This window comes from Taudactylus pleione, unplaced genomic scaffold (assembly GCF_031769625.1).
Source record: "Taudactylus pleione unplaced genomic scaffold, aTauple2 ptg000019l, whole genome shotgun sequence".
NCBI lineage: Eukaryota > Metazoa > Chordata > Amphibia > Anura > Myobatrachidae > Taudactylus > Taudactylus pleione.
In genome coordinates, this window is record NW_028284421.1 from 26,898,150 (window position 1) to 26,925,537 (window position 27,388).

Here is a 27,388-nt window from a genome sequence, read left to right on the forward strand (position 1 = left end):
GATGCCCCAAACAATCTGAAAGGGGATTCATCAAAGAAAATAACTTTACCCGTCCTCAGCAGTCCAATCCCTGTACCTTTTGCAGAATATCAGTCTGTCCCTGATGGTTTCCTGGAGAGAAGTGGCTTCTTTGCTGCCCTTCATGACACCAGGCCATCCTCTAAAAAGTCTTAAAGTATCGATAGCATGGTAATAGATTACGGTAGTCCTTTGAAGTGAGAAGAAATCCAAAGGATGTTATGAAAAAATTGTGCTTACCTGCCATTTTTAGTTATATTGCTGATCGGCAGCCACCAGCCAGGGAGATCAGAAGTTGTGATGGGGGTGGCGGAAGGGACAGAGATGGGGAAGGGGATTGATGGCCAGCGGAACACATTGAGAGAGGAAATTATAGGTACACTTCAGGTGGGGGGGGGGGGGTTTCAGAAGCACACTTTGGGAGGGAATAGGTCCAGAGGCACATTTGGGAATGGTGGGGGGCAAAGGCACACTTGGTTAGTGAGGATGACAGAAGCGCACTTGAGGAGAGGGGGCAGAGGCACACTTGGGAATGGAGGGGGGGGGAAGAGGCGCACTCTGGGGGGGAGGCAGACAAACACTTGGTAAGCACAGTTAGGGACTGAAGGGAGCAGAGGCATAGCTGGGGAGAGAGGGGAGCAGAGGCATACTTGGGGAGAGAGGGGAGCAGAGGCATACTTGAGTAGGGGGTAGGGGCAGAAGCACAGTTGGGAAACTTCTGCCACTGTGCAATATAGCAGGCAGGTACAAAGGGAGAATAAAGGAGAAGAGTCGGGGGCTGGGAGGAGCAGATGGTTAGACTTAAGTCTTCGTCTTCCTATAAGAGGAGGACCTGGGACATGCATCTCCCATACCCTATCCCCATCTAAATCATGTACTGCAGCAAAGCAGATCAGTGTCAGAGAGCCGTGGGACCCAGAGCACTGATGATCCCGGCATCAAAGACATTTACCCGTGTCTAAGGGGTATATTTACTAAAGTGCAAATTTTTAGAAGTGGAGATGTTGCCCATAGCAACCAATCAGATTCTACTTATTTATCCACCACCTTTTAGAATAGCTAGAATCTGATTGGTTGCTATTGGCAGGGCCGGCACCAGGGTTATGAGCACCCTGTGCTGGCGCTTGAGGGAGCGCTGCAGCCTCGTGCGTGAGCGAATTTGGGGCGTGGCCTAATTACCATAGGCCACGCCCCCTGAGTGACATTATTTAGAGGCGTGCCCGCATGGCATGCCTTCAAATAACGTCAGGCTGGGGGTAAAGCCCAGCACTCCGTCACTGGCTGGGCTTCCCCCAGCCCCCTCCCGTCAGCCGTGACGGGTGTCCCCAGCCTCCTGATTTGACCACCCGCGGATGGAACAGCGGGACAGTGCTGTCCCGCTGAAATCGGGATGCTGGGGAGGGGTGGCGCCCCTTTGTGACCGCACTAGTCAAACACCCCTAGAGCAGGCCCTGGCTATTGGCAACATCTCTATTTCTGAAAACTCGCACTTTAGTAAATATTCAGTAAGCAAACAGGATCACCGGCATACTCCCTTGAGCCCAGGTCCACTACGTTAGTACTGGCTGTATCCCCCTGATGGAGGCCCTGGTTATTGAGGGATGTGACTAGTGCTTTATAAGATCCCAAACTGATGTTATATAATCATTTTAAAGTTTTTGACTGGTGAAACAAAATATTTATGAAAAAAAAAAAAAAAACTACGCCACGGGCTCTGAGCGATTGTTAACCCGTAATAGTACAGATTCAAAGCTTAACCCACATTAATAAGACGAATGCCGTGTTCTACAAATCAATACTCGTCTAAATGAAAGTACTCGGGTCTATGGCAGCAGCAGTGGTTTGAGGATGACAAAAAGATGCGATATTGCTCCCCTAGCGTTACTGTGAGGCGGAAGTGACGCAGTGCAGCAGGGCTCGCCCGGTGTGTGATGGGATGTGTAGTCCCAGCAGAGCTGACTGTGCGCAGTCACTTCCTTCCGTTGGATAGTAAACAAAGGAAGTGCACGCAGGTAGGTGCTGGTTGTATTGATGCAGCTTTTACGCTGCAGTTTCCGAATGTAATTGTAGATATATATTCTTAAATTGACCATGTACACAACGCTGCACTAGTCGGTGACCCGGTAATAACACCCCCTGTGCTCTGAGCCCGCTCTGTAATAACAACCCCTGAGTCTGTTCTATAATATCACCCCTTGTGCCTGTGTTACTGCTGCATCCCCTTCAGCTCATGAACCCTGATGTAATCATTTACTGTCCATGTGGATATCTATTGGGAATAGTAATCTGTGCCCGAAGCGTGGCGAGTGTTTGGGATGAAATAATACCACATGGAATCGCATTTCCGCCCTTACTCGACAACACGTCCAGGTCCATTAACTGAAGGCGATCTAGACACGACCAGAGGTGAGGCTGCAGCGCAGTCCAAAATTCAAATAGGGGAGCCACACCAACTACACTTCCAAATACTACCAAACATCACCAGCCAGGACTCGCTGGCAGTTGGTGTGGCTCCCCTATTTGAATTTTGGACTGCGCTGCAGCCCCACCTCTGGAGTCGCCACTGGACACAACCCTTGTGCCTGCCCGAGTCTGCTCTGTAATAGCACACCTGTTTCTGCCCCCCCCCTCCCCCCAGTCCGCTCTGCAATAACTCCACTTACACCTGCCTTGAGTCTGCTCTGCAATAACAGCCCCTGTTTCTGCCCCCCTGGTATGCTCTGTAATAACATCTCGTGTGCCCAACTGTGAGTCTACCTGACTGTGAGTCTCACATGTGATCACCAGACACTATTATCCTGCAGTATTATAACACAATACGTGCAGCGCTGTAGAATAATGTATGTGTAGCCTTAACAGCTCCAATAGTAGAAGTGTCCCTCACAACCTCCTAAGGTAATACAATAATGTGAGATTAGAGTGCTCTGGGGCACTGACAATGTCTATGCACTAATATTGATATAGTATAATAAAGCTTGTCATGTGAGCAAATGTCCAAAAACAACACTGAATACAGATAGATAAAAGGCAGAGTAATTTATTTTAAGTGCAGCATTCTCATTATCTGACACAGTACACGCTCCTACATACTGCACTCTAATTTGCATGCACCCCGTAACCGACAACGCTGCATCGGAACTCTCAGGACCAGCAGGTACCATGAGAATACCCGGGTAAGTAGCAATATCTTACCATACACCCTGTGCAATAGCATCCTGTCAGTTCCTGGTACTGTGCGGTTTTTAATTGATGTTGAGAGACGCGAGGGTGTGCAGCAGGAGCACACAGCAGCCTGCGTATGGATATAAGTATTGGGGGTATATTTACTAAAGTGAGAGTTTTTAGAAGTGGAGATGTTGCCCATAGCAACCAACCAGATTCTACTTAACATTAATCTGGCACCTACTAGAAGATAATAGCTAGAATCTGATTGGTTGCCATAGGCAACAACTCGAGTTCTAAAAACCCACTCTCTAGTAAATATACCCCTTAGTGTCTGTGGCATGGTTGAGCTCTACCTTAGGGGAAGTTACTTGCCCCTATTCTGTGTAAGCTCACAAAAAACACTGTTCCTTCATTTGTCTGATTTATTACCACTGAAAGACACTCCACTTATCAATGTTGTGTCCTTGGGGGTTTTAATCTCATCCGAGAATCTGATTGGTTGCTATGGACAACATCCCCACTTCTAAAAACTCTCACTTTACTAAATATACCCCCTGGAGTGGAGCTACATATGAAGTGCATTATATTCAAGCTGGACTTCTTCACACTGAAAGCAGCAGTAACGATTCTCACCCTACCTACAGATTATCAAGTCCTCTCATCAATACCCTCTTCGGGGACTTATAAGTAATAGTCAGTCAATGTTCCATATCTTAATATACTCTTCATCTTAAGGCTACATGGAGTAGCGTGATCAATGCTAATTATCTGTGTTGTTTTTGGACAATTGTTCACGTAACAGACTTTATTATATTATATATACCAATAGATCTCAAGATCAATATTATTCTACACTATGAAAAACATAAATTTTCCCTATATGGGCAGGAGGGCAAGGTAATCTGTGGGTGAACCACTCCTTTAATGTTAAGTGTGTTTCAGATGCATATAGCTGCTGTTTGCTTACTTTTATAGGCTGGGTTTCTACACATGTCCCACCTAACCCAACAGCCAGGCTGCATTGTTTGTGTTAAGATTCATGTTTTGTATGTAGTATATGTGACAAAGGGTCACTACTGTGTCATTTCAAATACCTCTTTTTTTGTGTGTGTGTTTTTTTTCAGACATCTACAAGTGGGGATCATGTCAGAGCTCCATATATGTGTCCAGCTGGCAGATCAGCCCCTCTCTCCTAAATCCATTGTACGCCTCCCAGTAAACTCCACCGGTGATGGAGATTTTTTATGTGGCCACCGGGTGTCAGTTGTGAAGCAGTTTATTACTGCTACGCTGCCAGAGTCCATTCCTGACCCAGAGCTGATTGGTGAGAAATATATAACTGTACACATTGATGCCTGTCCATTAAGTACAATAGCATTATGGTGCTGCTGTCTATTGGTTAGCTGTTGAAGGCTTTTTGGCATGTAGCAGACGCATATGCTTTGTTACTGGTTCAGATAACACAAATCAACAGACTTCTTAACTTTCAATATCTCCGCATAGATTTAATACACTGTGGCCGACGACTCAGAGATGATCAGACTCTGGAATTCTATGGAGTCCAGTCAGGCAGCACAGTCCATATTCTCCGCAGAGCATGGCCTGAGCCTCCACCCCGACCCGGTAAGGAACAAGTGTTTGGAGCATATATTTTGTGTATACTTGAACACATTTATCTGTGGTATTTATTATCTGTTTCTTTTTCTCTTAGAGCCTGTAGATAAAGTTGCTGCTAGCCGTGAGTTCCGCGCTCTGCACACAGCTCTGCATACGAGTTCTGCCTGTCGTGATGCAGTGAGTATATTGTGTATATCAGAGGTTCCCAAACGCGGTCCTCAAGGCACCCCAACACTTCAGGTTTTAGAGATTGCCATGGTTGAGCACAGGTGGTTAAATCAAATTGACTGAGGTACTAATTAACCTGTGGTCAAGCATGGATAGCTTTAAAACCTGGACTGTTAGGGTGCCTTGAGGACCGAGTTTGGGAACCTGTTTTGTATATCGGAATGGGTATGAAGTCCCGGCGGCCCATGGGCTTCTCAACGGGACGCTTACCCTGTGGGATCAGATCAGACCCCTCCCATCACCCCCTGCGGCCATGCGCAGAAGGACGCCAGAGGGACTAATCGGTGTCACACCCGGAAGTCCCTCTGTCCGGGGGCATAGCAAAGGCCAGCTCTATCAAGAGAGCCGTCCTTTGCGATGTAAAGTGGTATGTGCCCGACGAGAGACAGGATGTGGCTGATATATACCAGAGATATAAATCACAAGGACAGGTGTAGGATGCTGCAGGTGTAAGGAATCACTTTATTTCTAGACGGCGGGTTTCCTCTGCGACTTCCCATTTAAAGTCACATTGTATATATTCCCTGAAACTAACCTGTCAATATATATATTATGTCGGCAAAAGTTTTCCCGTTGTTTACTAAAGTTCTAAGTATATTAACCTTCCTCCCTTTTCTGTTCTTGAACTACATCTCTACACTTTTAAGGTCCCTCAGCATTACAGATATGTGATAGGCCATATATTTATCGCTACACGTGCTGCTATAGCTCCAGATTATTCCTCCCACTATTATTAAAGTACTCCCAAGCTCATTTTGGTGTCCCTTATTCCACCACAGCTTCTTCACTTCTTAAGAAGTTGTAAGAAGTTGTTTAGTTGACATGAATTTGATACAGATGAAGAGTTCCTTCATGCGTCCTCTCTGTCACAAATTTTCCCCCTTACTCTTTCGCCTCAAAGAACCCTCAATAAACTTTTTTTTTCTCTATGATTGTTGTTGTCTTTCCCTCTTTGATTGCTCAACACAGATGTTTGTTGCACACCCTCTATATGGCATAATATATTGTATTCTACTACAGATCTATGTCTGCCCACTTGTTCCCCTTTCCCACCTACCTCCCCTCTTCCTATTTCTTCTCAGCATCTTATTCCATTATTGTAAAATTGTTGTTTCAATAAAAATCATTAATGTTAAAATAACTTGTCATTCAGGTATTCAAGCTGCTTGGGAGCCGTGAATCCTTGGAGCAAATAGTTGTGGCTACCCCTGGCCTTAGCTCTGATCCTGTAGCCATGGGTGAGTTAAGTACTTCTAGTAAAAAGAAAAATAGAAAATAGTCAATCAGTGACTGGGCATTTGGATTTCACCCTCTAATGCTGTGTAGTTGAAGCAGACTATTTACTGGAGAAGTATAATAAGCGTGATGTGGGTTTAGATTTCTGGCAGGAATAGGACTAGTACAAGTGATTACAGTTGTATGTCTCATCTGTATTCACAGGAGTTCTGCAGGACAAAGATCTGTTCACTGTGTTCACTGATCCCAGCATGCTGGACACGTAAGTGTAACTGTCTTAACGGGGAAATTTACTAAATGAAGGTCTTTCAAAATGCTGATTTTTGGCAATTGTTTTAAAGGCCATACCTAACGTGCATTGCATTAAAGAGAAATGCTTTAAATCTGACAGCAAATGGGTTGTTTATTAAATAACACCCAACCCCCTAAAGCCCTTATACTGTATGTATTAAGATATTTGCATCATTTTTCATATTTAAAGCGGCAAACATTATCCATATAGCAGTATAGTTCCATACCTCATGCAGGCACAAGCTTAAAGACAGATGGCTGGAATTGTATTAAAATGGATCAGATTGTTAGGTACAGTGAAATTATAAAATTTGACAATTTTGGATGACATGAACTCCACACTTACAAGCTGATATTATTAGTGTAGTGGGAAAAAGAATGTAAGTTCCCCTGCAGCTCTGGTTATCTGATGTTGGTTATGTATGAATTAAAACACATTTTATTTTCTATGAAGTGAAAAATTAAAATGAATTATATATTACACACACACATACACTACTTAGACAAACGTAATTGAACACTGACAGCAAATAAATCAATTGGACTTTATTGACGTCAGTACTTTGTAGGACAGTACTTTGTAGGTCCACCACGTGCAGTGATTACTGCAGACACACTTCTTGGCAAACTGTCCACAAGTTCCTGGACAATAGCAGGCGGTATGTTTTGCCATTCCGTCTTAAGTACAGTGACCAACTGTGACACTGAAGAAGGTCGAGTTGGCCTAGAACGCACCCGTCACTCCAGTTCGTCCAAGAGGTTCGCAATGGACTCTGAACTGGCCAGTCCTTCCGGGTTACTGAATTTACTGTATACCGTCCAGCGTCGCCCTGGAAACATGACAGGTGGCATTGTCGCCCTGATAAAAAAAATTGTTGTTTCCAAAGAACTGCAAGTGCATGGGCCTTCTTGACAAAACCGCCACATTAGTGGCCGCTTGGAACTTGTGCAATGTTATGCATGGGACCATTACACTTGAGCGGGGGTGTCCAATCACATTTGTCTACATAGTATGTGTGTGTGTATGTATATATATATATATATATATATATATATATTATACACACACACAGTACTGTGCAAAAGTTTTAGGCAGTTGTGGAAAAAATTGCTGCAAGGTGAGAATGCTTTCAAAAATAGTACTGTTAATAGTTTGATTTTCATCAATTAACAAAATGCAAAATTAATGAAGAGAAGAAAAATTAAATCAAATCACCTTTTTCCTTCGAAACAGCATAAATTCTTCAAGGTACACTTGCAGAAAGTCAGGGATACAATCTCTCCCTCACAACTGTAGTAACACCCTCACTCACATCTGTAGTAACGTATTCCCCTCCCTCACCTCTGGAGTAACATATTCCCCTCCCTCGCCCGTGTTGTAACACATTCCCTTCCTTCACCCCGTAGTAATACATTTTCCTCCCTCACCTGTGTAGTAACACATTTTCCTCTCTCACCTGTGTAGTAACATATTCCCTTCCCTCACTATTCAAATAGAGGAACCACACCAACTGCCAGTGATGTTTGGCAGCACTTGGGGTGACAGTTGGTGTTTGAATATTGAACTGTGCTTCAGCCATGATGAGTCGGTCAGTCAGGACATTGCACAGGGGGAGGAATAATTTTAGCCCATTTCACCGCTTTAGGAGTTGAATTTCGAAAAAATCCCTTCTTAGTGGGCACCAATATACTCCCCGATTTTCATGTTTCTAGGGGTTTGGGCTGGGCGTTGATGAGTAATTGAGTCAGTCAGGATATTTGATTTTATATATATATATATATATAATATAAATATAATCAACAGGACAAGAAGGCACTGATTGTGTAGTATTTAAGACCCAATTTTGGATACAGGTAAGTAATGTGCGTACATTCAATAGAAAGTGATCATGCTTATATCAATATGACTCTGCTTGAAGATGTAATGGATCAGGACAAGTCCTTCATTGGATTCACTGACTTCAGAATAAAGATTCTGCACCAAAAACAACACCTGCCGGCTGTCTCTCAAGACTACACTCACCGAGAAAACAACATAATTGCCGGAAGTTCCCAGATACTGGTACTAGTACCACTCTGGTTGGCTGGGTGTATTGTACACTTTGTCAAGCTATTTTTATGTACGAGTTTTAACTTTTTTTCTTGATATAAAATTGTGATATACTACCCTATGAGTTTTCTTTGGTTTTGTTTTTGGTGCAGAGTCTTTATTCTGAAGTCGGTGAATCCAATGAAGGACTTGTCCTGATCCATTACATCTTCAAGCAGAGTTATATTGAGATTAGCATGATCACTTACCTTTATCCAAAATTGGGTCTTAAATACTACAGAATCAGTGCCTTCTTGTCCTGTTGTTTATATCTCAATTTCAGATCTATTGTCTGGCAAGGATCATACAAGAGGAGCAGCTTTTACAAATTGTACTTCTAATTGTGTACATGACAAATGTTATTACAGTTCGCGCATTGAGGGTTTGATAGATATATATATATTAGATACATACGTTCTTGAAAAAGTATTTAGCCCCCTGACTTTTCTTCACAAATAAACACCTTACATCCTTGAACAAGACTCTGCTGTAAATTGCTGACGAAGAGATCCATACATTGCAACGCAGATTGTGTGAGTTGTTAAGTAATTTAAGTTGTTGATTATTGAGTTGTTGCATATTTTAATTTTTTAATTCCAAGCAGTAATGAGTACAATTTCTGACTTGTAGGTGGGTTTTGAAATGTTTCTTTATTTGGTGTTGTACTCAATGCCTTGATGTACCATGATCAATTTATTATTGGACTGATAGTGTCAGCGCTTGGTGTGTATAAATGGAGAGCGAGACAACATGGTTGTGGGAATAAGATGTTTATCGTCAAAATACAGGAATGACCCAGTGCTTCCAAATGACATGTAATTCCTTTTCCAGTATAGCAGTAGCAGACTGCTCTGATTCCTACTTGCAATTATATCTGAACCTGTACAGCAAAGTCCCGGGTCTGATCGGGATTTGGAACACACTTCCAAATCAGAAGATCCGGGACAGACCTCTTTCACACCGCGAAGCCGACCCGGTTTATTCCCAGGTCGCTTCTGTCATCTCCAACTGCCGGGAAATCCATACATTCATATCTGTGCTCCATTGTTTAGACTGAGACTAGCCCTTAATACACACATTTCACCTGAAATTATGTGTTTGTTTTTTAGTGTTGGCATATCAGTAGTGCTTTTGATGATGAAATTACTCAATATATTTCAATATTTGTTATGTTTAAGTTTAATATCACTATAATATTTTTTATGATAGGCTGGTGTCTTCTCATCCTGCACTTGTAAATGCCATAATACTCATCCTACATTCAGTGAGCGGATCTTCTTCACTGCCTCCAGCAGATGGCGCTGCTCACACAGTTCCCCCTGCAAGCTTGCACATGCCAGGTGAGAACACAGACAACTTGGGGTATGTCCCCGTGTAGCATTTCATTTCTGTCATACGCTCCTTCTTAATTTCCGTCTTGCGCTTCTTTCCCAGCTTTGCAGCCATTGTCTTGAACTTTATTTGTGCTTTGTATAAGGTGGATTCCTGTTTGATGGTCTGTCCGATGAAGAGGATGAATTCCCACAGGTTAGATAACAATGTTTTTATACACGTGTATGTATTTTAGTATGCGATGGCAGCTTTATTTAATGTCATAATTTATAATTCCTTTCTTTCTCTTTAACCAAAATGTGTGACAGACCTCTCGCTCAGGATCTTTAGCTAGCACCTCTGGTCCCCGCCCTGCTTCTCTTGGATACACAGGAGCAGCGGGTCCACGACCCATCACCCAAAGTGAATTGGCTACGGCTCTAGCACTTGCAAGTACCCCAGAAAGCAGTTCTCATACTCCCACACCTGGAACACAGGTCAGAACCTGCTCTATAATTTTATACCATTTATTCTGATTGATTTAAACCTATTTTTTTTAGTGAAATAGTTATCTAGATAATTCTAGGTGTTCTGTTACTATGGAGGAAATCTAAACATACTCCACTCCCCTATAGGGTCATTCTTCAGGAACATCCCCTATGTCATCAAGCGTTCAGTCAGGAACTCCCATCACCAATGACTTGTTCAGCCAAGCTCTGCAACATGCACTGCAAGCTTCCAGCCAGACAACACAACAGGTGAGTTATATGCTGTGTGACTACAGTTTCAGCACCTTGCCCGACATGGTTACTTACTCTTATCTGCAGGATATGCGTGGTAACACCTCTATTCTCAGTGATGTTGCATAGTAATATGTTGCAATGGGTGAAATGGTAAATATAATTATACCTCACCAATCAGATATGTTTTTCCTATGTGGCTTCCCAAGGTATAACAACATAACCCAGATCGTACATGATCATATATTAAACGGTAGTCTCATCTGACCAGCTCTACAGAACTTTTTAGGCCTGAAGGCGAGACATTAAAGTTTCATGCTTACTTACGCTGGTGGATGTGTCTTATCTCACCATGTCACCCATTGTCAGTTCAGTATAAATGATCCTTACAAGTTACTCCTATCACATTTCCTACAGAAAACAAATCACTGTAATTACTTATGACTTTTAATGGTAGTGCAGGTATAACAACTTATATACAGTTACTATAAGCCATTATGTAAATACACAAGGAAGAACAACGGCTCCAATCTCCACTTTCATAATCCTGTACTAAAAAATCATCTAACAGAATTCTTAAAATAGGATATATAATAAAATTAATATGATAAATATCTTAATTCAAACAGAAAAATAATGATAAATAAAAAGTAATCCACTGATCTTACACAAAGGGTCACTGAATGCTCCTCTTTCATGGTATAATGTTTTGCATATAAAGCCACTAGATATTTTGTATATACTCATTCCTATATAACCGTTAAGGGTTATGTAGCACATGCAACATTTTAGGTAAAATATCACTGATTTATATTAATATAACTTAGTACATTTTGAGGTAGTTTGAACTGGACTGTAACTCAGGGCCTGATTCAGCAGTGCACCACCGATAGTCACGATGGTGGTCCCAGACTGCGACCGTAAATGCAGCAAGGGGTGTCATACACCTCCTGCTGCATTTGCATTATTGCAAAGATCGCAATTGCAAAGCTGCCCGTGTGCAGTTTTGCATTTGCGATCCTTGCTGAATCAGGCCCCAGTCCACAAATGAGTAATAATATTAAGGATATGGTATGGCTGAATAAGTTTATGTATCTGTGACACAAGGGGGTGATTCATTTAAGTGGGAGGTGGATAGTGCCGCAAATTTTTTTCCCTGAGCTATTCAATTGACTGCGCTGCTTAGTCCGACTATTACAACTTAAGTCGGAGAATGCCGGTTCTCATGACTTAACCTGGGTGTTTAGTTGCGAGAACCGGTATTCTCCAACTAAAGTGCTGGCCGCGAGGCTGTTAGCGCCGTGCTAAGCTGACAAACAGCCTTGCGGCTGGCACTTTAGTTGAGTTTCTACTCTCACCCTCAGGAGGGTGCGAGGAGAATTCTTGTATTCAGACTAAACAGTGCTCTGAATTGAATAGTTCCAGGAACTCTTTCCCGCTGCTATCAACAGCACGCTTAATTGAATCGCCCCCTAAGAATTTAAAGGATGCTACTGTCACAGGGGGCAGAGAAGAAGCATAGCCACCAGGGCTTCTCTATCAGTTGGAAATATTATACTTTTTTCTAGTTACCCTAAAATTCCCAAATTTACGTATCGGGTTGAGAAGGTTTACTAGGATCTGCCAAATAAACACCAGCATGTTCTCCGCATATAAGGGAAGGAAATTACAATGCTAATAGATCATTAGTTAATGTTGCCTTGGTATCACATAGTAAATTGCACACAAATATCAAATGTAAGAAAGCCTGGCATGCTCATGTATAGGAACTGACTTAAATTCTAGAAATACTAGTGTAGTGGGAAACAGCATATGCCTAATACAGCAATAATATATTTATCACCCAATTCAAATATATGTAGGTATTGATATAATTTTGTTTATGTTGTATTCTTCATTGACTTCCACTTATGCACCATATGCCTCAGCACCAATATTCTGTAATTGTTGTCTGCTGGATCAGTTTTGTGTAATAAGGTTCCACCTTGTTGAGTGCGCTCAAACAGTTCTTTAGCTGAAATATGGGCACATGCTTTTAAAGCTTCCCATTCCCATAGCGGTGATACAGAGGGAACATTTCAGTCCCAAATATATCGTAAATGACTGTGCAAGCTGAGAAGTTTCTAACCACTTAAGACTTCATTTCCACTTTCCTTTGTCATCGGGAGCACATAGAGGGCCTGATACAGATGTGAACGCAATGCTGATGTCTACGCAGCTTAGTGATTATTGTCTGACAGTGCATGTGTTGCGGTCACACTGCACACGAGCCGAGGTACTTCAGCAATGCTGCTCGCAGTGAGGATTTCTTTGCAAAGTCATTGACATTCATGGACCGATTATGTATGGGACAATGACCTATGAGTATTAGAGTGTAAAGAGGTTTGTTAATCAAAAGAATTTCCATTGCTAAACATTTACAAACCAACAACCTTGTGCCCATGTAGACTTAATTATGAGGAATCTTACGACCCTGACTTCCTGTCTGTAGCTATGTACATAACAGAGCTACAGTCCCAACTACTTTAATGTGTCTCCTGGTGTAGAACAGTTAGGGGGAATAATGAAGCTCTTTCTGAACCTGCCGGCCACTAGGATGAGATTAAAACCCCAAGAACACAACATTGATAAGTGCAGTGTCTTTCAGTGGTAATAAATCAGACAAATGAAGGAACAGTGATTTTTTGTGAGCTTGCATAGAATAGGGGCAAGTCACTTCCCCTAAAGTAGAGCTCACCCATGCCACAGACACTAAGGGGTATATTTACTAAAGTGCGGGTTTTTAGAAGTGAAGTTGTTGCCCATGGCAGCCAATCAGATTCTAGCTATTATCTTCTAGAAGGTGCCAGATTAATGTTAAATAGAATCTGATTGCTATGGGCAACATCTCCACTTCTAAAAATCCGCACTTTATTAAATATACCCCTAACAATCTAGCAGAGCTCTGCTGAAAGCAAAATTTCAGAAATTGTTTCATATCACCTATTTACTGCGGTTATTTATAGGGTTATCTGCATGCCGGGAACCCATATGGCCATTCAGCCACCTCTAAATCCTGTCTTTCATACAGATATGTCCCCACATACATCTAGTCTCCTTGTATGTTAAACAGCCCTTCTAGTAGCGCCATGCCGTGGTGTGACTCTGTAGCGCTGAGCATTTTTTTGTGTAACTTTTTCCCTTTGAAAATGCCTATATTCTGTGTGCGACTACGGGTGCATCTCAGGGATGTGCAGTCAGGGTAGGCAGACCAAGGCAGTAAGCTGCTCATAAAGAGAGCTAATAGAGTCATGCCTCTGAGTATGGGGGGCGTGCCTTGAGCACCCATGGACACCTTGGATATATCATGTGACTAGGAAGTGCACTGCAGTGTTTAGAGATCAGAGCTCAGTCAGCAGCAAGAGAAGACACAGTGATGCAGGTAGGAGAATCAATGGACACTGAAGCTTAGTGTAGTGAGGGGAGAGTTACAGTTAGTAGGGGGGAGACAGGCTCCCAGCACTCAGACCCATCTCCATGTATGCCATCTCTAGCCTTTGACCTCACCGTACATCACTGGTGCATCTGCATGCGAAATGCTGCATTACAGTGTCAGCGGCTGTGACATTGTAACATAGCATTTTGCATGCATATACACCCCGAAGTCACACACAGAATATGGGCATGCCGCACATCATTTTAATCAGCAGAAGCTGTGAGTGCGTCCTATTCGCATCACTGTGAATAAGACGCATTTGAAAGGAAAAAGTTGCACAAAAAGATGCTCCAAGCTACCGTCTCACGCGTTGTGTAATGCGACTTGTAGCGCACAGAGGTAAGATGTATGTGGACACATCTGTAGATTAAAGGTGAAACTTAAAAACAGTATTAACGTATTACATTCATTGCAATCATCCTTAATTTAAAGGTTCTACTTTTTCATCCATATATTATGTAGCCCATTACTTGTCACCAGAAAACCTAGAGACAGTAGGAAGCAGACTTTACAGAAGAGCCCAGGGCTTTGCAACCTCATCTATCTATGTATACTTAAGCTTCTACAGATGACAGACATAAATGGGCTTTTATCTCTATCCAGCACAAGCAGTGTAGCAGAGTATATCATTCTATAGACAACATGTTGTTAAACTGGCAATTTAATAATGGCTCTTTGCTTTTGCAATTCACCAAAGTAGTCTTCATGTATGGAAACTGTATGGTTCTAAATCAGTTCACAGGCTAATACATGGACAGTAATGTGGTTTCTATAATTTAAGAAGTGCTATTAAAGGTTGCAACTGTGTACCAGGTGCGAATAGCCACATATGTTTGAAAGGAAAAGTGTTGTGCTCCAAATGTAACCAGGAGAGTACAAATGTTCTGGAGTCAGCTTTCTGCATGTGTGCAGTACCAACATCTGACATTATTCCCTTTACAATGGTTTCCAATGTCCTCTAGTTTGTTCCTGTAAATGATTTCTGGTGTCTGTTGAACTACCTTAGATCCTCATTGGCCAGAAGGTGATTATCATTGAATATACTGAATATGGATTCAGCAGCAATGGTAATCTTGCGCAAAGTTTTCATGTTCTACTTTTTGGGGTCAATTTAATTAGGAGCAACATACTGGAGATGCCCGCAATGTGCTGTACTGATGGCATCCTAACTCTGGTAATTACACCCTGAATCGCACAATTTCATTTGTAGCCCTAAAGGGGTGCGTATTAAAGTGTACAATTTTGAGGCAAGTATGGCTTATGTGCGCACTGAATTGACCCCAATATGTAATAACTTCACTTTTACTCCTTTAGATTGTATTTTCCAAACCTAGAAGCATTTTTTTGAATAGCATGGTTTTCTCACAGGCCCCAAGTGCATTCTGGCCCTTAGACCACATGATAGGCCACTCATCAGCACCTGGAATGGGACGGATCAGGATAATTTGTTTAACCTTTGTCTGGAGGAAAAGTTCAAGAGCAACACACCTACTATTACGCTTCTCTTGCCAATCCCCATTATCCTTTTCTGTTGAATAATTGTGGCTATTATTATGCAAAAAAAAACCTATGAATTCTGATATGAAGTTTAGTACCCAGCAGGTAGTGTGTTTTAATGTAAATATGTATAAATACGTATATTTTTCAGTTCTTCTCAGAGTGGTAATAATCAGTGTGGTAATAATCACACTGTGGGATATGTGCTTATATATTGTCACTGTATAAATAAAATTTGTAATACGTCTGTGTGTGAATGAGTGTGTTTTTATATATATATATATATATATATATATATTACATATATATTGAGAGAGCTATATACATATATAGGCATCTCTCTCTCTCATATATATATATATATATATATATATATATATATATGAGAGTATAAGCCGAGTTTTCCAGCACATTTTCTGTGCTGAAAAAGCCCCCCCCCTCGGCTTACACTTGAGTGATGCTCCAGGACCAGCGGGCCGTGGTGCAGACTGTGTCTCTGTGACACAGCTGCACTGCATGTGTAGCGCTGACCGGATGGAGTTCGGTCAGCACTACACAGTGCCAAACACACAGCAGCCGGCAACGGCAGCTGTGTGTTTGTTGTAATCAGCAGCCGATGAGAGTCGGCTGCTGCTGCTCCCACTGCGGGAGCCATCTTCTGGCTCCCGCAGTGGGTAATGGGAGAGATGTCATGACCTCTCCCATAATGCAAAGCGGCTGGAGGAGCCGTTAGCAGCGTCGGGACCAGGAGCGGGTGTTTCAGGTAAGTGGTTTTTTTTTTTTTTTTTTATTATTATGTCTTTCTCTACTGGGGGGGGGGGGGCTACTCCTGGGGGCAGTACCAGGGGGAGGATTACTACTGGGAGCACTACCAGGGGGGGATATTACTACTGGGGGCACTACCAGGGGGGGATATTACTACTGGGGGCACTACCAGGGGGGATTACTACTGGGGTCACTACCAGGGGGGGATTACTCCTGGAGGCACTACCAGGGGGGGTGATTACTACCAGTAGCTGCTGCATTTGCCACCCTAGGCTTATACTGTAGTCAATAAGTTGTCCCAGTTTTTTGTGGTAAAATTAGGTACCTCGGCTTATAGTCGGGTAGACTTATACTCGAGTATATACGGTATATATACATTGTGTGTGTGTGTGTGGAGAGAGAGAGAGATCGAGACCGAGAGAGTGATCGAGAGAGTGATCGAGAGAGAGATTGAGAGAGATCGATCTCCAATGAATAATAGCTATTTTTATGAAGATAGAAACTGAAGTGGTGGTAATTGCTTGCTATTAGCGTCTTGGTATTTTTATGTCTCTAAAGTGAAGTTTTAGAAAAAGTGAAATTCCTCCGTGATACAAGCACCTGCAATCCCAAAAACACTTGGCCCCTTCTTAGAGCACCCCCAGAAGCTTATTTTGCTCGTTTTTGAAGTTGTCCTCCCACTTTTTTCATTTTCGTCTCCAATTTCAAAGGCGTTTTTTGGGGTGTTCTGGGAATTTTTTTTTTCTTGTTGGGTGAATTGTCCTTTGGGGGGGGGGGGGGGGGGTTGTACCAAGTTTCCCGGGTGGTTTCCCAACATAAAAATTGTAGATTTTGCACTCTTTTTCTCCTTCTGTTCAGTGGAGAAAAAGTTTTGCCTATTTCAGTGCATTGACTTTTTGCATAGGTGAAAACGGACTGGAATTGAGTACGGAGATAACATTTCCAGGCTAAATTTTTGCCAAAAAATGGGCGAAAACAGCTTTTCGCTCCTAATTGGATGCAGCCCTTTGTCCTCTTACTTAATGATTGTATATTATTTTATGATACTAAACGTCTAGTTACACATTTCTGCCATGTTTGCTCTTTATGTATGTAGAAGTAAATTTATGGGCTACTTTGCAACTTATTTTGCAAATAGAAATTCATTTAGTTTTTTTGTTTCATTTCTTGGCATTCGCCACCTCTGGCTGTCAGATAACCCATTAGTTAAGCAGCTGTTGTAAACCAACAACTCCCAGCATGCTCCAAGTTTGCATGAAGATACATAGTAGGGGGAGGAGTTTGCTTGATGTTATATTTGTGAATAGATCATTATATTGACCAGATTTTTCTGATCTAACATATTTTCAAATACTTTCCTATATGCCCAATTTATTAGCGATTAGTCAAGAGATTATCATAACACCCTTTCATTTCAAGTGATTTCTCTGTGTAATGCAGTAAATCTGCCCTGTGTTCTGGCTCTAAAGGGCACACTGATCATATATATATATTTCCTATTGGTTTGATCAGTTCAGAAGATGACTTGTAAGCAATTCAAGCGAATTGGCATCAGACATCCTAGGAAACCAAACAGGCATGGAGGGTCTTTACATTTTTTGGTGGGCATTGGCCCTGTCTGCCAGACTTGCTGCTCCCTTGTGACAGCTGCCAGTTATGCGATACAGCTGTCCCTTCCACTTGTCTTGTACTGGGGGAAGCTTCAGCAGTATTGTAGGAGAACTGAATGAGAGTAGGAATCCAACGCTGCTGTTTGGAAAAGAGCTGCAGCCAAGCAGTCTGGGAACTGCTTTCATTGACTTCTTCCTGCAGTTCCCCTACATCAGAGCTCCTAAGTACAGCTGCATTGTGCATTTGGTGAGAGTCCCATGAGGAGAGAAATCCATGTAAATTTAGAATTTATTTTCCATGCATTCCTCTTGTTTTTTTTTGTCTTTTACATTTTACTTTTTTTACAGAGCCAGTGGCAGCCTCAGCTTCAGCAGTTGCGGGATATGGGCATCCGTGATGAGGACCTTAGCCTACGTGCTTTACAAGCTACCGGAGGAGACATCCAGGCTGCTTTGGAACTGATCTTTGCTGGGGGTGCTTTGTAATTTAATTATTTATTACATTACTGTTGCTGGTACCAACCATTTATGTTAAAGCATAAAACTGCTGCCCTGAAAAGGCTGGAGATTGCTGCAACTCATAGATGTGAGTTCAAGACTTAAAAGCACGTTTATTGCAACATTTGATTAGTAACAGTATTTTGCGGTAACATTGCTTTTGCATGTATATATTTAATAATAGAAACATATAAAGGTTTCTGTGAAGTACTGATGAATATGTATGTATTAATATATGTTTATCGTGACTGCAGATCTCACATTGCCGGACAAACAAAGGTGAATCTGTGTAGATAACATGCTTAGTGATAATTACGTATTGAATCTGTTGTAAAAAAGAGTGCGTTATTAAGTATGATCAATTTTACAAAGAAAAATGTCAATAAATATAAATGTATACACTGTTATGTCAGGGTTTCTCTTTTTTGAAACTGAATAAATGTGGCTTTTTATTGCCACTGAATTTTTAAAAATATATTTTTTTCACTTTAATGCTTTTTTTTACTTTTTCTTTCTCACATAATAGTACTAGCTGTAATGCCTGGCTTCTACGTATTATTTTTTCTTCTCTGTCTCCACCTCCATTCACTCTCTCCATCTCTCTCCTTACTTCCCCATTTTTCTCTGCCCAGCGTACACCAACCCCCTAGTATGACTTCTGGGAATCCAATGTTACCACTGTGGCATGTTTGTCCAAACAGAACAGGCTCCCCGGGTCAAAGTCCTGCCCGTCGCACACCAACGGGAGGTCCAACTGGGACCCTAACCCCCCTAAAACTGGGCCAGGATCCAACTGGACCACCTCGCTTTGGTTTCATCCCAATCAGAGCAGGAGTGTCCGAATGCATAACCAGACAGACAAACAGACCAGTGAGATATATATAGATATTACCAGATCCATAGCTTACTGGCTACTTACTGTATATACTGTAGAGTCAGAATATATTTTGGTTTAGACTATATTGTATAGCACAACTGTGCCTAAATGCTTCATTTTTCAATTTTCTTGTTAGGTTATTGTTAGCACCTACACAATAGTGTGCAGGTTATATACAGATGTGTCTTTGCTCATCTATCCTCAATACGCCATGTAGCACGATATTCCTGGCATGAGTCAGCCAAAAGGTCCGTGCAACTCTACTAGCGTTGGGTGTCTTTTTTTTTTTGCGGAAAATGCGTCGTAAGTTGTTATACGATACGACTAGGACGCACCAGGAGATTTTCCTGTCAAATATTCCCGCACCAGCGCCTCTGTTCTACAGGTAATGTAGGTTTTTAGTTAGTCAAAAATTTTATACAATGTAGGATACTTAGGAAACGTTATTGGTATATTGTTATATGTGCTCTCCCTCACCTTGTTAAGGCATGTGCCACAGCAAATGACCTGAACCATTGTCACTCCATTCAGCTGATCACTTTTAATGAATGTACTTTATAAAACGCATTGCTGCACTTATTCCTTGGATCCTGGTAATGTTTGCACCACATGACTCCTTCAAAATGGCTACTCTATGTAGTGTTCGTAATGCAAGCTGAAGTGCACTCTCACACTCAGATAACCCATTGAGTTGCCTAATTCGGAGGCTTTCCATGACTTAACAGCTGCAAAACACACTTAATGCCCAGCCAAACACAAGTCGAACTACAGGCCACAAAAATCTGTATGGTTTTACTATGCAATACAATTTAAGCTAAAAGTAAGTTGCTCTTGTAGCCCCTTATACCTGGAGAAGGTGGATCCAGGGGGAGTGCAAGCACCAGTTATTTAAAGTAAGACACATTGGTGCAACACCCCCATTACCCCAGAGATGTGGCATAGATCACAACTCCAGATGCCCACTTCAGAGGTGTATCTAATGCAGCTCTCAAAGGTATGGTGTAAAGATACAGGCCAACAACCATGATCGCAACACAAAATCTTTTATTTACAATAAATATCCAAATCCCTCTTTTTGCATTTTTTTTCATTCTTATAGAATTATTTCTTCCGTTCTCAAGCATGCTTTGCCTGTTTTTTTTTTTTTTTTTTAATCTCTATTAGGTATGTTTGTGGAACTGGTTTCAGACAGACCTGGATGCCAGGAGATGTTGATGCTTGCAGTTCTAGTAGCCAAGGCCCTGCTGGGACTTGTAGTTTAAAGCACCATAGCACATTTACCTTTTTCCCACTATGCACTGGTGCCAAGAGGAGTCATAGTGCTGCTCAACTTGAGATTAGTTTGCCCCGGGATGGGGAGGGACGCTCACATTTTCCCTACAATATTCTAATTCATGCTATCATTACATTATCACTGGGGGCCCTAATGCTGCAGGTCTCTTGTCTGAAGTGAAGTGTATTTATTAAATATGAAATATGGACACAGAACGAAGGCATAATAATTTAAATTACAGGTATAGCAGGTACAAGCATCTAGAACCAGTACAAGAAATCACAGATAGCTGGTCTCCTAGCAATGCAAAGAAAAAGTTCCAAGACCTTTAGCAGGAAGATACTAAGGGCCTGATTCACTACCGTTCGCAAACTGCGATTACGCAAGCAATCAGCCAATTGGTGCGTTCTGCGAATGCCTGAACCGGCCACTGCGTTCGGGACTGCGATTGCAGTGGCTACGCAGATGTGTGTAAGGTTAAGTGGGCGTCCTTACTTAGTGCTGTGATGGCATATCGATCACAGTGGATTAGCATACTATTGCAGTGAGACTTCGTGCGCAATCGCAGTTGCATGCCGTAGTGAATCAGGAGCTAAATCCATAGAGCATATGTTGAGGGTGCTTATTCTCAAATAATGTGTGTGTGTGTGTTTGTGAAAGGGAGTTGTAGGATAGGATGCTTTAGGGGTGTGATAATTAGATGTAGGTTAAGGGCATATAAAAGAAGTACAATATGACCTAGGTCTCAGAAGAGTCAGGTAATGGTGAGTTACGAAGGCATATATGAGCTTCTAGATTCATATAAACTGGCACACCTGTTCACGTCACTGTGGGGGGCGTGCCCACTACTCTGAGATGCTGGGCTGCCCCCAGGCTCCCCCTAACACTGAATAGATGCCGTGCGCATGGGCGTGGCATCTATCCTACCACTGGTGTGTGCTTTACCCCCGCAGCCAGCCATTGGATGGGCATCGGAAAGCTGCATCTGCGGGCTGGCAACCATCAAATTTCCGGTATTCAATGGAAAAAGTACTTCCATCGAACCGAAAACATCGATGGTTGCTTACCATCAGTTTCCGATGTCCATCCCTACTGTGATTGCAGGCTGTCTTGTAGTTGTACACAGAAGCAGCAGAACGTGCCGCAATGAGGGTGTTAAAGACAGTGGCAAATTGGAACAGCAGAGCAACGGAAGATGAATGATCACTTACAGAGCTGGAGCAGACAGATGTGCTAAATGCTGGAGGAATACTTGAAAACTGAAGCAGAAGGATGTGCTGCAATAGATGTTACTAGCAGCATACTGGAACAGCTGAGATGGCTGAGGCTGATTAGTATCACGCTGGTCTGCAGGAATCAGTAGGACTGGTAGAATGTAGTTTGCACAGTAGCTGAGGTGGTGCAGTCCAGGTAGACATACAGGAATCACAGAAGTTGCACAGGTGATGGATGAATCACCTGGAGGAAATTATATAGGGCGCCCTGGATGAGGATTGGTTGCAGCGATAATGTGCAACCAGATTGAACCTGTACTAGCTGACTTTCGATCATCTGACTTGACACAAGATGGTGGTGCAGAAGATTGTTGATGATTTCTAGAAACCTGACCTGCAGGAACAGGAGAGTGATGAACTGCAAGTAAGTGGCAGCACTTATAAATGGGTTTTGTTAGTCTGGTTTGTAACATAGTATATGGTTGTCAGATGAGCAGCCATACCACCCAGGCCAGAGAGAGTCGACTTAAAGTGCTTGGTAACTTGCGAACTAGAGTAAAGAAATGTTTTAGAAATTAAGGTAATTAATGATTTGAGCTGATTGAATTAAGTCCCCCATACACCACTGACTGACTGTTGCAATTCGGCGATCTCCAGATGCCAGGGTCGGAGGATTGGTGAGATCCATGTTGAATTTTACTGATTTATCAATCACGATCAAAATATAATCGTGATTTGCATATCGGTGACTCATAACATGTAAAATTTCACCTATCTTCCAACTGATCGGCAACCATCGATGGCTGCCGGTTGACATTTCCGACCAGCTGATTAGAGCTTCCAATCCGATCGGAAGATCGGGCAATCTGTCATTAGATGTATGAGGCCCTTAAATCTTTTAAAGGTCAGGAAAGGTTTTAGGAGTGTATTTGCCCTTTATATGGAGGAATTGTTTGAAGTGGTCGGCTCCTGACATTGCTGTGGAGGTGATAATAGCCACCACTGCCCACATATTGTGACTACTCTACTCAGGATTAATACTTGGTGTTTGAACTATACTACTCAAGCACATCAGACGGTACTGTATATTTTGAACTTCTTATACACAATCCTCTCCAATGGCAATTGCTGCAGATTATAACAATGTGCCTAGGACTTGGTTGCTAATTATCCCCCTTGGCTATATTCCACTAAGGTATAATAGAGACATATTGACGTGTTATAAAAAGAAACTTCTTGCTGTTTAAAATTGCTTTTATGAGATTGAAACAAACTTAAACCATAATAATTTATAGTTAGTTGTGTGTATGTCAATCTGAATGTTTTATATTTAATATTCTAAAAATGTCCATGTAAATCGGGTGGGGAACCTTTTTTCTGCCGAGGGCCATCTTGATATATATAACATTATTCGCGGGCCTGGTACAGGTCTCGCCCCCTCTTTGTGACGTCACATGGGGCAGGGCTACAACACTCTGTGATTAAAGCAATGCCCGAAGCAGTGTGACTGTCTCAAGCGTCCTAAGGATGCTCCAGGCGGCACTGCTGCATAGATTCTGGATGTAGGGTGCCATTCTAGGCACCCTGCTAGCCAGATGAGGCTAGCAGAAAAAAAGCTTAGAGGGCCAGACCAAATTATTCTGCGGGCCTTAACAACCATCATCTGCAGATCTATCTGTTAGGTGTGTACCCAGCTTTAGGAAGCAAGGTGTCTGCAAGGGAGACTAAGCATCTAACATCTGTTGTTAAGTGAAACCCTCTTACATATCCTGCAGAGGGAAAACCTTGAATGTTGTTCCAGCACTTAGCAGATGCCAAGGTTTGGGATACGTACACACCTCCAGCAGCAATATAGCTGTGACTGCAGGAGTTGTGCACAGCAGTCTACTGGAGGAGAGCAGGCAGCAAGTGCTGATAATGGATCTGCATACACAACTTAGATCATTTACGGGTATATCTTAATCGTCCCACCCCCAGCTTAACCCTTATGTCAACATTCTAACAACGTTAACATTTCTCCTGTCGACATTCTGCCAATGTCAACATTTGACAATGTCGACATACAGTAACTGCTGACATTGTAGTGTTGACATTATTAGTGTCAACATTGTCATTGTTGAACTTTTGACTACATCCCAAAAGCAGATAAAGGGTTTAAATAAATGGATTGGTTTGTCTGAATTAAATTGCAAAAGAATATAATATTATGCATGATTTTGGAATATTATTGGCTATGATAACCTATGAAAGGCTTTTTCATCTTCAAGTATAAAGCTGGCCGTCCACTATACAATTTTCTGTCAGATATCTGTCCAATCTGGCTGGTTGGAATAAAAGCCTGGTAATGTATGGGAGGGATTGACAATCATCAATTTGCTCACAAACACTGGTAAATAGCCAAAAATGATTGTTCAGACAAATTGGTTAAAACACACAAATGTAAGCAATTTGAACAATTTTTTAAATCCTTTTTTCATTGTTTAAAACCATATGATCGACTGTCATTTGCTCCCATACATTACCAGGTTTTCATTCCAACCAGTCAGATTGGACAGATATCTGACAGAAAGTTGTATAGTGGATGGCCAGGTTAAGGATTACTGTGAGGGAAGTTTTGTTTTGTTTATATAGGAAATTAGGTCTATGGTCCTTCTAATATTGCCAAAGGCATGCCTTATAGAGACAAAGCAACTTGAACATGGTCAATCAGGGTGGTTAAATAGCTGTTTAATCGGTTGGCTAAGCTATTACCAAAGCGTTAAATATCCAGACTTAATAGAGAGAGAAGCCTATAACTAGCACATTCTTGAGTGTTTTTTTTGGTTTAGGAATCACCATAATGTTCATGTGTGTTATAAGGCTGACATATACCCCGACGCCAGGACCGTCAAGAGCTCTGACGGTCCCGGATATTGGCGGGCCATGTCCCCATCCTAAAAAGAGCTAAGAAACTAATTTGCACAACGCCGCATGCTCAGTACCAAAACTTGGTAATTATGGGCCTGATTCAGAGCTGCTCGCTATTTGCGGTCGTTCGCTTAAAAAAAAGGGGTGGCTATTCAAATGAACCGTTCGCACTTTGCGGTCTGTTCACGCCTCTAAGTCTGAACGAGCGAGCAAAACTTGCGGTCGAAATTTTGAAAAATACGCCCCCTGGCCGCTCGCATCATACGTCATGTCCGCTATTTATTAGATTAATCGAGTACATCGAACAGCGTATGAACTGCTCGCTATTCTTGTGGTTGGTTTTTTCAATCGCTATTTTGCGAGTAGTTTTGACTAAAAAAAACCAAGTGACGTGGTCGCTGATGCTGCTGTATTAATTATGCACACCCATAAAACGTTTTGACCTTTAAGTACGCCTGCGTTCTGAATTCCACTCCCCGTTTTCAAGCACCTTCCCCTGTTACCACCCACATACGCCTCCTCCTGTCACTCAAAATAGCAGACATTCGCTATTTTGCGAACAAACGAGTTTCGGCCGCACTGACTGGTTCGCGCATGCGTATTACAATCCGTACGCATGCGCAGTTGTGCGAACATCGCTCAGTGCGAACGAGCGACCGCTTACGAGCGGCTCTGAATCAGGCCCTATGACAGTTTAGCAGCCCCCATATAAACCTATAAGGAGATATCTGCTGCAGTCACTCCATGGGTAGATTTCCCACTAGGCACGTGCCTAAAAGCTCCGCTTGCTGGGGTGGCTCCCCTACATCAGAGCCTGCTAAACGGCTGACCTGGTGGGGTCACTCAGAGCCCGGGTGATTCCTCTTTTTTTGTCATTGCTTTTTTTTGTATTTGCAGTCGGCAGGGAGGCAGGGTTGTGGCCTGAGAATTGTGATGCAGGGGAGGATAGAGCTGCCTTGGCTCTCGGGAGACATCAGAACCAGACCCAGACATGTCCAGACAGCTTCTGCCTGTTCTTCAACTGAAAGCTTTTCAGAGACGAAGATCTAGCTTACAGGTAAGTACTGTGTTATATATATTTATACAGAACTCATAGGGGAGAACCCAATTGCTAATTACCCACGTCGGAAAAAGTCAATTAGCCAGCGTGTTAAACTATAGAGGTGTGGACTATTCCTCACAGCTTCAGGAGCTGCGAGGAAAAAGTCAGCGAGAAAAGACACGCTCTGGGGGTTTATGCGTGGGGAAAACCATTAACTCAGCAGTTTACACAGAATCAGTGGGTTAGCGCACGTTAACAACCCGTTTTACCACTCATGGAAAAACAAGGCTGAACGTAGCTTCTTATTCAGCCAGCTTCTTATTAATTTTACAGCTTCTTATTCAGAACATGTTATATTAAAACATTTAAATCAAATAGAATCACTAAGCTTACATTGTATAAACAAAATATGGTGTCTATTACACAAATTTCAATTGTATTTTGCTTAGCCCACAAAACTTTTGGACATAAAATAGGGCGGTAAAGTGGGCATAGGGACCAGATTTTCTATATTTGAATAAGTAGCTGTAGTTGTGCAAGGGTTAAATAGCCTTGGGCAACAACTTTGACACTTAGGCCAGTATTCAATCTGAGGTGAAAATCCGTTTTTGCCGGAAACTTTTTGCCGATGACGTCACTTTCACCTGTTTTGACTTTACTCCGTATTCACTTTGGAAGACTTTTCGCCTAGGCGGAAAGTCAATGCAATGTAATAGGTGGAAAAGTTTTGCCTATGAATAGCAGGCGGAAAAAAGTGCAGAATTGGGGTTTTGGGGTGCAACGTTGCCTAAAATCTTGTTGTGCAAGGCCAATTGCATGTGGGTTATAGGTAAGTGACCCCCCCTTTGTGGATGTCAGGTGTCAAAGTTGTTGCCCAAGGCTATTTAACCCTTGCACAACCTTAGCTACTTATTCAAATATAGAAAATCTGGTCCTTGTGCCTACTTTACCACCCTATTTAATGCCCAAAACCTTGTTGGGCAAGGCCAGTTTGCAAATGAGTCATATGTATGTGAACTCTCTCTATGGATTCCAAGTGTCACATTTGTTGCCCAAGGCTATTTAACCCTTGCACAACTACAGCTACTTATTCAAATATATAAATTGGTGATTGTGCCCACTTTACCACCCTATTTCATGCCTTAAACCTTGTTGGGCAAGGCCAATTACATGTGGGTTTTATGTGACCCCCCTCTGTGGATTCTAAGAGCCGTTTTCAATTTGAGTGGACCCACAATACTTTTTCGCCTCCTGGACTTTTCATCTGTTTTGCAGGCGGAAAGCATCGCCCGCAAATCGCTGTATTCAATTTGAAAGTAGGTGAAAACGGGACCCAGCGAAACTTGAACAGGCGGAAAGTAGTGTCAGATTTGGGGAAAATCAGCCTGACACCCCCCAAAAGATGCTCTGACACGGGGGTTCACTATGGTACCCCCCGATTTGGTTGCTGAAGGTATTTGGTGTTTTTAGTATTTGGTGTTTTTAAACGGACTCAATAGCTGCTAAATAGCGTTTTTGTAGAAGTGGTGAAGAAT

At 42.3% G+C, this 27,388-nt stretch overlaps 1 protein-coding gene across 2 annotated transcripts; it reads left to right on the forward strand.

Moving 5' to 3' along the window:
• The first annotated feature begins 1,927 nt into the window (after positions 1 to 1,927).
• Positions 1,928 to 18,947, forward strand: UBL7 (ubiquitin like 7). Of its 2 annotated transcripts, none has more exons than XM_088446204.1 (11): positions 1,928 to 2,030; positions 4,308 to 4,507; positions 4,687 to 4,806; positions 4,895 to 4,977; positions 6,182 to 6,266; positions 6,469 to 6,526; positions 9,854 to 9,984; positions 10,122 to 10,171; positions 10,285 to 10,452; positions 10,591 to 10,713; positions 18,391 to 18,947. In XM_088446204.1, exons 2-11 carry the CDS (start codon positions 4,327 to 4,329, stop codon positions 18,526 to 18,528), a joined length of 1,137 nt encoding a protein of 378 aa, XP_088302330.1. In that variant the 5' UTR covers positions 1,928 to 2,030; positions 4,308 to 4,326; the 3' UTR covers positions 18,529 to 18,947. The 2 variants fall into 2 exon arrangements, with proteins under 2 accessions (XP_088302330.1, XP_088302329.1); XM_088446203.1 differs by lacking the exon at positions 1,928 to 2,030 and adding an exon at positions 2,920 to 3,191.
• The last annotated feature ends 8,441 nt before the right edge of the window (positions 18,948 to 27,388 follow it).